The following is a 13,684-nucleotide window of genomic DNA, read 5'->3' on the forward strand; positions in this document are numbered from 1 at the left end:
GACCTACCAACCAAATCTCTGGTACCAAAAATGCCAGGATGACCAGCCAACATGGAACAGTGAACCTCAGAAATCACTCTACTAGTCCATCTGTCAGGAACAAACAGTCTCCCCACAGGACAGCGGTCAGGTTTGTCAGCCTGAAATTCCTGAAGAACCCGTCGTAAATCAGGGGAAATGGCAGAAAGTACCACCCCCTCTTTCAGAATACCGACCGGCTCTAAGACCTCAGGAGAATCAGGCAAAAAACTCCTAGAGAGGGCATCAGCCTTAATATTCTTAGAACCCGGAAGGTACGAGACCATGAAATCAAAACGAGAAAAAAACAAGGACCATCGAGCCTGTCTAGGATTCAACCATTTGGCAGACTCGAGGTAAATCAGATTCTTATGATTGGTCAAGACCACAATACGGTGCTTAGCTCCCTCAAGCCAATGTCGCCACTCCTCCCTCGCCCACTTCATAGCCAACAACTCCCGATTGCCGACATCATAATTGCGTTCAGCAGGCGAAAACTTACGGGAAAAGAAGGCACACGGTTTCATTAAGGAACCAACAGGATCCTTCTGAGACAAAACAGCCCCTGCCCCAATCTCAGAAGCGTCAACCTCAACCTGAAACGGAAGAGAAACATCCGGTTGACGCAACACTGGAGCAGAAGTAAAACGACGTTTAAGTTCCTGAAAGGCAGAGACAGCTGCAGGGGACCAATTCGCCACATCAGTGCCTTTCTTAGTCAAATCGGTCAAGGGTTTAACCACACTGGAAAAATTAGCAATGAAACGGCGATAAAAATGAGCAAAACCCAAAAATTTCTGAAGGCTCTTCACGGATGTGGGCTGAATCCAATCATGAATGGCCTGAACCTTAACCGGATCCATCTCTATAGACGAGGGAGAAAAAATAAAGCCCAAAAAGGAAACCTTCTGCACCCCAAAAGGACACTTAGACCCTTTCACAAACAAGGCATTGTCACGAAGGATCTGAAATACCATCCTGACCTGCTGCACATGAGACTCCCAATCATCGGAAAAAAATCAAAATATCGTCCAAATATACAATCAAGAATTTATCAAGATAATCCCGGAAGATATCATGCATGAAGGACTGAAAAACAGATGGAGCATTAGAGAGTCCGAATGGCATCACAAGGTATTCAAAATGGCCCTCGGGCGTATTAAACGCAGTTTTCCATTCATCACCCTGTTCAATACGAACAAGATTATAAGCCCCCTGAAGGTCAATCTTAGTAAACCAACTAGCTCCTTTAATCCTAGCAAACAAATCAGAAAGCAAAGGTAAAGGATATTGAAACTTGACCATGATCTTATTCAAGAGGCGATAATCAATACAGGGTCTTAAATAACCATCTTTTTTAGCAACAAAAAAGAACCCCGCACCCAACGGTGAAGAAGATGGCCGAATATGCCCTTTCTCCAAAGACTCCTTAATATAGCTCCGCATGGCGTCATGTTCAGGTACAGACAGGTTGAAAAGTCAGCCTTTAGGAAACTTACAGCCTGGAATCAAGTCAATAACACAATCGCAGTCCCTGTGCGGTGGAAGGGAACTGGACTTGGGCTCATCGAATACATCCTGAAAATCAGACAAAAACTCCGGAATTTCAGAAGAGGAAGAAGGGGCGATAGACATCAGAGGAACATCATTATGAACCCCCTGACAACCCCAACTAGTCACAGACATGGACTTCCAATCCAAAACAGGATTATGTACCTGTAACCAGGGAAAGCCCAGCACGATAGCATCATGCAAATTATGCAACACCAGAAATCGACAATCTTCCTGATGGGCTGGCGCCATGCGCATGGTCACCTGTGTCCAAAACTGGGGCTTGTTTTTAGCCAAGGGTGTAGCATCAATGCCCCTTAAAGGAATAGGGTTCTGCAAAGGCTGCAAGGGAAAACCACAACGCCTAGCAAAGTCAAAGTCCATTAAGTTCAAGGCAGCGCCTGAATCCACAAACGCCATGACAGAAAATGATGACAATGAACAGATCAAGGACACAGATAACAGAAATTTAGGTTGTACAGTACTGATGGTAAATGAACTGGCGATCCTCTTTGTCCGCTTAGGGCAGACAGAAATGACATGGAAAGCGTCGCCACAATAATCACACAACCTATTGAGACGTCTGAATCCTTGTTGTTCCGTTCTAGACAGAATTCTATCACATTGCATAGGCTCAGAAATTTGCTCTGAGGATAACGCCACAGCGTGCACAGTTCTGCGCTCCCGCAGGCGTCGGTCAATCTGAATGGCAAGAGACATAGAATCACTCAGACCGGAAGGCGTGGGAAACCCCCCATAACATCTTTAACGGATTCAGAAAGACCCCTTCTGAAAATTGCCGCCAAAGCATCATTATTCCATTTAGTCAATACAGACCATTTTCTGAATTTCTGACAATACAATTCTGCTGCCTCTTGACCCTGAGATAGGGCCAACAAGGTCTTCTCAGCTTGATCCACCAAATTAGGTTCATCATACAGTAATCCTAATGCCTGAAAGAAGGAGTCTACATTAAGCAAAGCAGGATCCCCAGATTCCAGGGAAAATGCCCAATCCTGTGGATCACCACGCAGCAGGGAAATGATGATTTTAACTTGTTGAATGGAATCACCGGAGGATCGAGGTTTCAATGCAAAAAACAGTTTACAGTTGTTTTTAAAACTCAAAAATTTGGACCTGTCACCAAAAAACAAATCAGGAGTAGGTATCTTCGGTTCTAAAGCAGGAGTCTGAACAATGTAATCAGAAATACCCTGTACCCTAGCAGCAAGCTGGTCTATACGAGAAGCTAATTCCTGAACATTCATGCTAGCACAAGGCTCTTCAGCCACCCAGAGATTAAGAGGGAGGAAAAGACAAAACAGACTGAAGAAAAAAAAATGGCTCAAGACCTTTCCTCCCTTCTTCTGAGATGCAATTAACTCCTTGTTGGCCAGTAGTACTGTTATGATCCGGTGACCTTGGAGCTGCATGAGAACTTTCACTGGAGAAAGTGGCCACTATACTGATCGCAAACCTGAACTTAAGACCGCAACTAGAAGTAGCCGTGGAGTGTACCTAACACACCTAGACACCTCGTCACAGCCGAAGGACTAATTTCCCCTAAAGATGGAAATCGGAATACTATCTTGCCTCAGAGAAAATCCCCAAAGGATAGACAGCCCCCCACAAATATTGGCGGTGAGTCGGAGAGGAAAAAACATACACAGGCAGAAAAAACAGGATTTAGCACAGGAGGCCACTCTAGCTAGATAGGACAGGATAGGACAGAGTTCTGTGCGGTCAGTATTAAAACCCTTCAAAAATCCACTGCAGAATATACAAAATACTTCCCACATCCAACTAAAGATGTAGGAGCGTATATCTGCAACTCCAGTGAATCCTACAAATAGAGCAGGAATAAACTGAAACAAGCACACAACAGTGTGCCACAGATACAAAAACAAAAACACTTATCTTTGCTGAAATTGGCAGCTAAGCAGGTGAGGCCAGGCTGAGATCCAATACTTCCAAAGAAACATTGACTACTGGCAAGGGCTAATGAATCCTGCACACTTAAATAATCCAGTCAGAACAGCAATTAGCAGATACACCTGGCCAGGACTGTGACTCAGAGACAACTGCATTCCCACTTACCACCACTGGAGGGAACCCAAGAGCAGAATTCAAAACAGTTGTGTGGGGAATGGGGGGAATGATGTGACACTGTGTGGGGAATGGAGGGAATGATGAGACACTTTGTGGGGAATGGGGGATGATGAGACGCTGTATGGGGAATGGGGGAATGATGAGATGCTGTGTGGGGAATGGGGGGATGATGAGACACTGTGTGGGGAATGGTGGGATGATGAGGAGCTGTGTGGGGAATAGGGGATGATGATGAGCTGTGTTGGGAATAGGGGGATGATGAGATGCTGTGTGGGGAATGGGGGGATGATGAGACACTGTGTGGGGAATGGGGGATGATGAGGAGCTGTGTGGGGGATAGGGGGATGATGAGGAGCTGTGTGGGGAATGGGGGGATGATGAGATGCTGTGTGGGGAATAGGGGGATGATGAGGAGCTGTGTGGGGAATAGGGGGATGATGAGGAGCTGTGTGGGGAATAGGGGGATGATGAGACGCTGTGTGTGGAATGGGGAGATGAGAGACGCTGTGTGGGGAATGGGGGGAATGATGAGACGCTGTGTGGGGAATGGGGGATGATGAGACGCTGTGTGGGGAATGATGAGATGCTGTGTGGGGAATGGGGGGATGATGAGACGCTGTGTGGGGAATAGGGGGATGATGAGATGCTGTGTGGGGAATGGGGTAATGATGAGACGCTGTGTGGGGAATAGGGGGATGATGAGACGCTGTGAGGGGAATGGGGGGATGATGAGGAACTGTGTGGGGAATAGGGGGATGATGAGCTGTGTGGGGAATGAGGGATGATGACACACTGTGTGCGGAATTGGGGGATGATGAGATGCTCTGTGGGGAATGGGGGATGATGAGATGCAGTGTGGGGAATGGGGGGATGATGAGACGCTATGTGGGGATGGGGGAATGATGAGATACTGTGTGGGGAATAGGGATGATGAGACGCTGTGTGGGAAATGGGGGAATGATGAGACGCTGTGGTGTGGGGAATAGAGGGATGATGAGATGCTGTGTGGGGAATGGGGGGATGATGAGATGTTGTGTGGGGAATGGGGTATGATGAGACGCTGTGTGGGGAATGGTGGGATGATGAGACGCTGTGTGGGGGATAGAGGGATGATGAGTAGCTGTGTGGGGAATGGGGGGATTTATTGTGTGGGGAGAATTGAGAACACAAAATGAAGAGCAAAGGGGGAGATGGGGCATATATGAGGAAACAATACAGGGGAATGGGTTGGCATGTATGAGGAAACATGTATGAGGGTGATGGGATGTGTGCAGACACAGTATGGGGAGTCAGGTGAGCAGGCAGTATAGAAAGTGAGGGGGTAAATATATGAGGAGACTGTATGGTGAACAGGAGGGATGTGAGAGGAGACATTATAAGGAGGGAGGGGAATAGTGTGAGGAGACAGTATGGGGGAGAAAAGTGAGTGGGAACAGAATAGAAACTGAGTAGTGGGGGCGTAGCATGGAGGGACAGTGTAAGGGCACAGCCAGGAGGGGACAGTATACCAGGAAGGGGGAGTGTGATGAGAGAGTACAGTATAAATACTGGGCCCTATGGGGGGACACATTGTGAGAGGACAGTGTGAAGAAGGGGCCGGTATGGAAAGGACAGGTCAGTGTGAAGAGCATGTACCATAAGAGGGACAGTGTGTGGGTCATATTTTGTGCAGACAATAATAGTGAGGGGCAATTTTTTTTATTTTGGAGCATTATAATGACACTTCTATCTTTAAGGGCATCATGTGGAGATTTTCTGCAAAAGAGTGGAGAAGATGGAAGTCTGCAGAGATGACCTGTGGATGAGAAAACTCATCATGGGGAGAACGACTTCAGAGACGACGTCATCTATAAGGTGCCTGGATGTAAATGTTATTTGTGATACTAACTAATTCTCATGTTTTTATTTATGTTAGGAGCATTAAAGGGAATGTCCAGGTTTGTGGTGAGTCTACAGTCATTCTTCGTGACTGCAGACTTCTCAGTTCTCACAGTGCACACTGCACGCTGTCAGGATTCTCTCGTGCTGGTGATTTACATACATACGGTCACGTGCTGACTAGACATGTGTGGCGTCACTCAATGAAAATAAACTGAGCGAGGTCGGGCACGTCTAGTCGGAATGTGGCCAGAAGTATCCAAATCACATGCTTGTGCTGACATGACTGTCCACAAGCAAGGAAGAATCCTAAAAGAGTGCAGTGCATTAGTTGTGAGAATTCAGAAGCTGCAATGCCAGGATTCAGCTCTGCAGGTTCCAGTAGTCCTCACATGGACACTTCACTCACATGCGATTTTCATACTTATGGTCCTGTGACAACGAGCTTCTCTTCTGCTTCTCTGTTTTTCACTGAACATTGAGATCATTAGGGAGAGTGGCTCGTGGGTACATGACTGAGTATGCAAATCGCATATGTCCTTGCGGGGGGGGGGGGGGGCACTCTTGCCCCGGGTGTCAGAAACCCTAGATATACCTCTGTATCTATCTATCTATCAACTATCTATCATCTATCTATCTATCTATCTATCTATCTATCTATCTATCTATCCATTATCTATCTATCTATCATCTATCTATCCATCCATTATCTATCTATCATTTATCTATACATTATGTATATATCTATCTATCTATCATTTATCTATCCATTATCTATCTATTATCTATCTATCTATCTATCTATCTATCTATCTATCTATCTTCTATCTATCTATCTTCTATCTATCTATCTATCTTCTATCTATCTATCTATCTATCTATCTATCTATCTATCTTCTATCTATCTATCCATCTATCTATCCATTATCTATCTATCTATCTATCTATCTATCTATCTATCTACAAAAAGGTAAATTAGAGCAAGCACAACAAGCAAATAAAGAGTCCGGGTGCAAAAGCACCCACAGGCGAATACCAAACCTCAAATGTAGGAATCCAAAAAACAGGAGCAGCACACCGTTATTTATGAAAAAATAGCTATTTTATTTAGCCCATGATGGCGCCATCATGAGCTAAATAAAATAGCTCTTTTTCACAAATTACGGTGTGCTGCTCCTGTTTTTGGATTCTTATCTATCTATCTATCTATCTATCTATCTATCTATCTATCTATCTATCTATCTATCTATCCCATATCTATCTATCTATCTATTATCTATAATGCTCTATTTATTTAATCCTTTTATAGTATCTTTTTCTTCCCTTCCTACCTGCACAGCTGTTTTTTTTATACACATCTATATAATATACACTGATCTATAGAAACATAACATGTGGTTTATTGTATTGTCCACTATAGAAACATTGTAGTTTAGATAAACAAATAACTATAAGAAAATAAATAATGTGTAGTGAGCGGATCCTATACTATCAGCAGGCTATGGGGTAGGGGGCATTGTGTAAGCGCTCAGTGCCTGCAGGGGACTGCAAACTTCTTGCGTAGAGTCTGCTTTGTGCCTATGACCCTAATCAACTGTAAATGAAACAATGCTGCTCCGGCTGAACCATGGCTGTGGGATCCATGGCTGTGGGATCCATGGCTGTGGGATCCATGGTTGTTGGATACATGATTGCGGGATCCATGGTTGTGGGATTCATAGCTGTGGGATCTGTGGCTGTGGGATCCATCATTGAGGGATCCATGGTTGTGGGATCCATAGATGTGGGATCCATGGCTACGGGATCCCATGGCTGTGGGATCCATGGTTGTGGGATCCATGGCTGTGGAATCCATGACTGCAGGATCCATGGCTGCAGGATCAATAGCTGTGGGATGCCTGGCTGTAGGATCCATGGCTGTGGGATCCCTAGCTGTAAGATCCATGACTGTGGGATCCCTGGCTGTAGGATCCAAGACTGTGGAATCCCTGGCTGTAGGATGCATAAGTGACTGGGATCTGTGGCCCCTGCAGCTGTGCCCAGTCACTGGCTGCAGGTGGTAGGGCCAGCTGCCTTTATACCAGGGCTCAGTGATGTCATGGGCAGGGAGTGGTTGCAGATGCCATCAGTTAGAGGAGGTTATATCAGGGGTGTGAGAATTTGGCTGCACATAATGAATGGATATCTCCCTGGGGTTCCAGCACTTTGTCCTTCAGGATATTCCTTCCCACTCTGCAGCTGAGGACACTCTGCTCTTACAAGTCACTTTGCAGGAAGCTGCTGAGGAGAGAGGAGCTCTCACACTTGCTGGATAGCTCTGGGCTGCAGGATAACCTTTCAGCACTGCCAGTGTGGGGACCAGGGAGGACACTTCTGCTGGAGGCTCACCCTTAGCCCTGCAGATTGTGGGCTCTAGGACAGAGATGTTAGGCTGTGCTACTGTGGCAATGCTGTGCTTGGTGTTTGGATGCCTGATGCTGACAGGTAGGTGCACTCCTCTACAGTTGGGCTATTATGCTGACAGACAGCTCCATTCATGAATCCTATGTATAAGAGGACATCCCTCAGGACATGGTGGGGAGGACATTGAGCCCAATTTATCACTTATATACAGCTATTTTTTATCTTATATTTTATGACTTTTTTTTGGACTAGCTATGGACAACCTTTACCAGATGCTGGACTTCTAGGTGTAAAGCATGCCCTTCTATAAGAGTTCAGCAAAGGTGTGATCTGTGCACTGCAGTTCAATCAAGTGGTTCATTTGTTAACTAAACTTGGATTGAGGATTGATCAGTAGTTTGAAAAAGTTTGGATAATTCATTGGTCAGATATTGGAGCGATTACGTTGTATCATTCTGGATAACTTACATGGAAATGTTATATATAGTATGTTTCCGGATACCTGACATTGTATGGTCCTGGATACATGATGTAATTCTTGATATATTACAGGATGTCATAAGTGATATATTAGGTAGACGGATTCAGAATATATTACCTAGTATAGTATATCTGATTCTGGCCACATTACATGCTATGATTCTGGATATCTTCCAGGGAGTCATATAGGACATATTATGAATAGTATAGTATTATGAATAGTAAGGACTATGATGACTTGTAGCATGCAGCATATTTCTGTCATGAGTTACGCTCATCCTAAACTTGGTCGCAGTTTTTACTTGTGACTCATGAGGTACCAAGATCCGCATAACTTCACTGCACTGTGAGAGTCGCTTCTGGATCTGGAATAAACTGTCTAAAGATCAACGTCCATTCTAAGCAATTTTACTTCATGGCTGAATAAGTCTCTTGGGAATTGTCTTTTTATTTTATGTATTATGATTAATTGCTGTGATTGATCGGGATGGATCTGTTTATCACCAATGATTGATGTTTTTTGTGTTAGAAATTTTTAATATTTAAAGTGTAGGACAACAGAGTAATCCCCGTAGAAGAACAGAAAATCATTTTGAGTAGCATATATATCACAGTTATGGAAGGATCTGACTTATTCGTAATATTTTGCTTATTTCATCTACAAATGGAACACTATGAACTAAAATAAATGCTTGACATTAACTTTTCTACCAAATGTATTATTCTGCTGTCTATAATGAAGCCATACTGGCCTTCCAGGCAAATTCATCATTCCTGACCATTATAGAGATTGTTCTATCAAGTACTTTTAGGTTACCAGAAAGCCACAATCTTCGGTAAATTACGCATTTTTCACAGTAGTAGCAACAGTAAGATGTATTGGGAAAGTGTCAGTCCCAGAGCTTCTGGCATGAAGAACATGGAGTAGGCATCCTACAAAAGACCACAACTGGTCCTAGGACCAAATGGCAAAATCAACGTACTGTACAGTGCTTTGAAGAAAACAGGAGAACCAGAAATAATTATTTAAACAAAAAGCCTTATACAAGGCAATAAAAGCGTCAGATCTACTTAAAATTGGTGGAGACGCTGTTAAATTCTCTAATACATTATTTCATAAATTGCAGAAATTCAAGTCTTTAGTTTGAAAGGGACAGATCAGATTTAATCATCTAATCTGATAAGTTTTCTAGAACATCTCTAAACTCAGGAACGAGATGACTTGATTTTAGGTCCATGTTGTAATATGTTACATATTGGAGAAGCTTCTGAGTACATTTCTGTGGGACACAGATGTTGATCCTGATCTGTCACGCTTGTTCAGACTTCGGTGCTGCTCTTTGCTAGTTCTAGTTCTCAATATTGATTTTTTTTTTACAGCGGCCCTCAGCTCAATCTCAAGCCATGGCGCCTTGTTTGATGAACTGTGGGAAGATCGATCTTGTGTAAATCCAGATAGGTCCACCAGGGTCTTCTCCCCCATTATCTTGGTAGTATCAAGCTATCAGGTTGTTGGTCTTCCTCTTCATCTTATTCCTTCTGCCCTTTCGACCATGATGTCCTTCTCCAGTGATTCCTCTTTTTGTATAATGTGGCCAAAGTAGGCAAGTTGTAGCTTGGTAATCCTTGCTTCGAGTAGCATGTCTGGCTTCATTTGTTCCAAGATTGATTTGTTTGTTCTTCTTGCCATACATGGGATTGATAGCATCCTTCTCCAGCACCACATTTCGAAGGCGTTGATTCTAATTCCAATTCTGATATCAGCTTATTTTGTTATTAGCCTGAGATTGTAGATTGTCTTATTAAACTGTTTTACGTTGTGATGAAGATGATGGTTGTGTTGACGACTGTGTGTAATATTATCATCATTCTTGTTGATGGCCACATTATCCCACAAAGTTTTATACAGATGATAATCTTACTGCATACCTTGTCCTGTTCCCTATGTAGCTCCAAAAACAAGTCCTATTACATTGCAACATAATGATACCAAACACAAAGCAATCCAAAACTAAAAAATGGAAGCCGACTATATAAGTTGTCCTTAACATGTGGCTCTTCAACTGTGTGGCTCATTAGTTAGCACTGTTGCTTTGAAGCAGTGGGGTTGAAATCCCACCATTTGTGTGAGTTTCCTCCAGGTTCTCCGGTTTCCTCCCGCATTCCAAAGACATACTGATAGGGAATGTAGATTGTGAGCCCCAGTGGGGACAGTGATGATGTTTGCAAAACGCTTTAGAATTAATGGTCCCATATCACTATATATTAGGCTGTTTCTAGGTTTAGGAGGTCAAGTGTGACATGGACCCCAGGTTCAGCATAATTCAGGGATTCTGCCTTGGCCAGGGTATTTAACTATAGGGCTAGGGCCGCGGACTGAATTTAGGGTGAAATATCCTCTGGCTCCTTTTTTCAGGAATGCATATTGTAATTGAACAATGCAGTGGCCTGAGGAGACAATTCCTTATTACATCCATCTTAAAGTTACTGTCTGCTTGACCAGATAAGCAGCTTTGATTTAGAGGAAGCCGAGTGTATCGGTATAGATTAGTCTGTTTACATTTCCATTGAAGACATTGGCTTACTGTGCCAGAATATGATAGAAACAATGTACCCAAAGTGTTGGAGCTATCAAAATGCAAATCTTTATGAGCCCTGGAAAAGCCCAACTCTGGATGTGTTTATTCCGAAGCATGTGCTACAATTACCCAACCGGCGTCCGTGCACACACAGCACAATGCCAGACACAAAGCCGAGGAGATGTTTCCAGTTATGACTCAATCACAAGCCAATCTTCCTAACAGCCCCGTTTCTGCTTTTGGTTCATCGTAACCTATGTTCTTATTTTGTAACCATGAGAAAACTCTTTTCCTGGCTCCATACAGCTCACAGACCATGCTTTCTATCTAGCTGGAGTCTCCGGGCTTTGGATGCGTTACAGTTCGCTCAAAGGGAACATTGTGGTTCATTCCATGGCATTAGTTCATGGAGTTCAGTGAGCTGTAAGGTACTTTTTTGCCTGGTCCATTAGATCATCTCCCTGTGGTAGGTTATTTGCTACAGGTGCCAAGTAAATACAGACAAATATTTACTTTCTGACTATTAAGTTTTCTTAAAAGGAATGTAACAAAAACTAAAGTCAGTTGCCTACAGACCGTGAATTATGCTTTCCAAAGGAGTGGTCTCTGATAGACACTTTTACAGTAGTTTCCAAAAAACATCTCCCAACATGCCCTGACAGCTGGTGGAAAGAGCTGGAGACCACCGGTCAGACACCACTGATCTAAGGCTCTGTTCACATCACATCTGATAGACACCTTTCCAGTAGTTTCCAAAAAACATCTCGCAACATGCTCTGACAGGTAGAGGAAAGAGCTGGAGACCACCGGTCAGACACTGCTGATCTAAGGCTCTGTTCACATCACATCTGATAGACACCTTTCCAGTAGTTTCCAAAAAACATCTCCCAACGTGCTCTGACAGCTGGTAGAAAGAGCTGGAGACCACCGGTCAGACACCACTGATCTAAGGCTCTGTTCACATCACATCTGATAGACACCTTTCCAGTAGTTTCCAAAAAACATCTCGCAACATGCTCTGACAGGTAGAGGAAAGAGCTGGAGACCACCGGTCAGACACCGCTGATCTAATCTATGTTCACATCACGTCTGATAGTCACCTTTCCAGTAGTTTCCAAAAAACATCCCCAACATGCTGTCATGGAAAGAGCTGAAGACCACAGGTCAGACACCACTGATCTAAGGCTCTGTTCACATCACGTCTGAGCCTCCCATCATACTTAGAAGTTGGGAGAATGCCCAACGCATTTCTTCAGTGTTGCCAACTTGACTTCTCATTTTTTCTGGACAGCTCATCAAAAAATCACTCACAGACAATATTTTTTACAGACACATTAGGAAACCATAATAAATCATTATACTTATAAGTGACACATGTCTACAGCCCATAATTCTGATATATTTTAACAAGTGTTTACCACTCAAACCCTCTAGATGAGCAACACTACTAATTCTATCTAATTTTTATCCTCGTATAATAGGGTCACCCTATTTTGCGTGCTTTTTTCCTCAACAGTTTTTATCGCAAGCCATACATATATAGATCAGTGGGTATGAAGAACTGAAGACAGAAGAAAATAAAGGGTCTCATATCTCACGTCTTGGACTTCTATAAGTCTTAACATTTTGGATCGATTTGGATTTAGAGTTGAATTTTTAGATTTAGATTGGAGGAAAAGCTGTAAGCAAATATCATATATCCTTTTTGGTCCTTGCACATGGACAAGTAGCTAGCATGGACCCATAGACACCCATACGCTATCATAGGAGGCTTCATTATATCCTAGCCATCCATAAAAGACAAGGTTGTATACAACAGATCTGTATCAGAGCTGTGTGCAGGGGCCCTATGGGTTGCATTATTTATGATTATTTGTTTTTTTATATATATTTTTTATATCTTTACAGTTATTCATTTTCTTGCTTTTCAGTTTATTGCTATAGACTTGTGTAAAAAGACATGAACAAGGCAGAGATACTTATTTGCACCCTCCTAGCACCTAGCACACCCGCTCCAGTCCTTTACATGAGGTCCCTTTATTTTTTAAATTTTTTATTGATTTATGTGAAACGTTTGTATCTAAAAAGTAGAAAAATACAATGCTGGTAGCCCACGATCCAGTCTTCTAGAGAGTATGTCTACCAGACAAAACAGACATGATAAAGCCACAACATAACCTCATATTTTTGCCATTGACTACTTTTTGCTTAGGTTTCCACCGGTGAGTCACGGAAAGTCTCTTCATCCAGCCGCACCTCTGATTCCTGTCATTATACCCCAGCTCTCTCTTGTCACAGTCTGTCCCGACTTCTCCTCTGTTCCTGTCTCTCCTACGTAAGTGGACATCCCTATTTGTCCTAATTACCTTAAATAGGCTTTTTCCTGATATCGAAAGGAAATGACTTTCCCATATCCTTAGCTGTGTTCTTCCCAGTCCCCTACCTATAAATAGTCCATCTCCTTCCTCTTACCTGAGTGCAGTGCTCTTTGTCCCCTGTGTGTTTCCCCTTTGGTTTCCTCTAGCACTCCATGATACTTTTACGTAATATCGGGAACTCACCTTCCACGGTAAAGAAGAAGCAGGAACTCAGACTTCCCACCTACTTTACTCTTATCGCTTTGTGGAAACTCCATTTCAGAACTTTCCTGTCTGTTATTTGTGTTG

General features: G+C 43.3%; 1 protein-coding gene across 1 annotated transcript in view; it reads left to right on the forward strand.

Moving 5' to 3' along the window:
* Nucleotides 1–7,722: 7,722 nt before the first annotated feature.
* The window catches only part of FLT1 (fms related receptor tyrosine kinase 1), an 81,397-nt gene continuing 75,435 nt past the window's right edge, over nucleotides 7,723–13,684 (forward strand). The window contains exon 1 of the mRNA XM_069759031.1: nucleotides 7,723–8,040. Within this exon, the coding sequence (XP_069615132.1) occupies nucleotides 7,980–8,040 (61 nt within the window). The 5' untranslated portion in view covers nucleotides 7,723–7,979. The remainder of the gene's footprint in view (nucleotides 8,041–13,684) is intronic.

The sequence above is a fragment of the Ranitomeya imitator genome, chromosome 3 (assembly GCF_032444005.1).
Source record: "Ranitomeya imitator isolate aRanImi1 chromosome 3, aRanImi1.pri, whole genome shotgun sequence".
Classification (NCBI taxonomy): domain Eukaryota; kingdom Metazoa; phylum Chordata; class Amphibia; order Anura; family Dendrobatidae; genus Ranitomeya; species Ranitomeya imitator.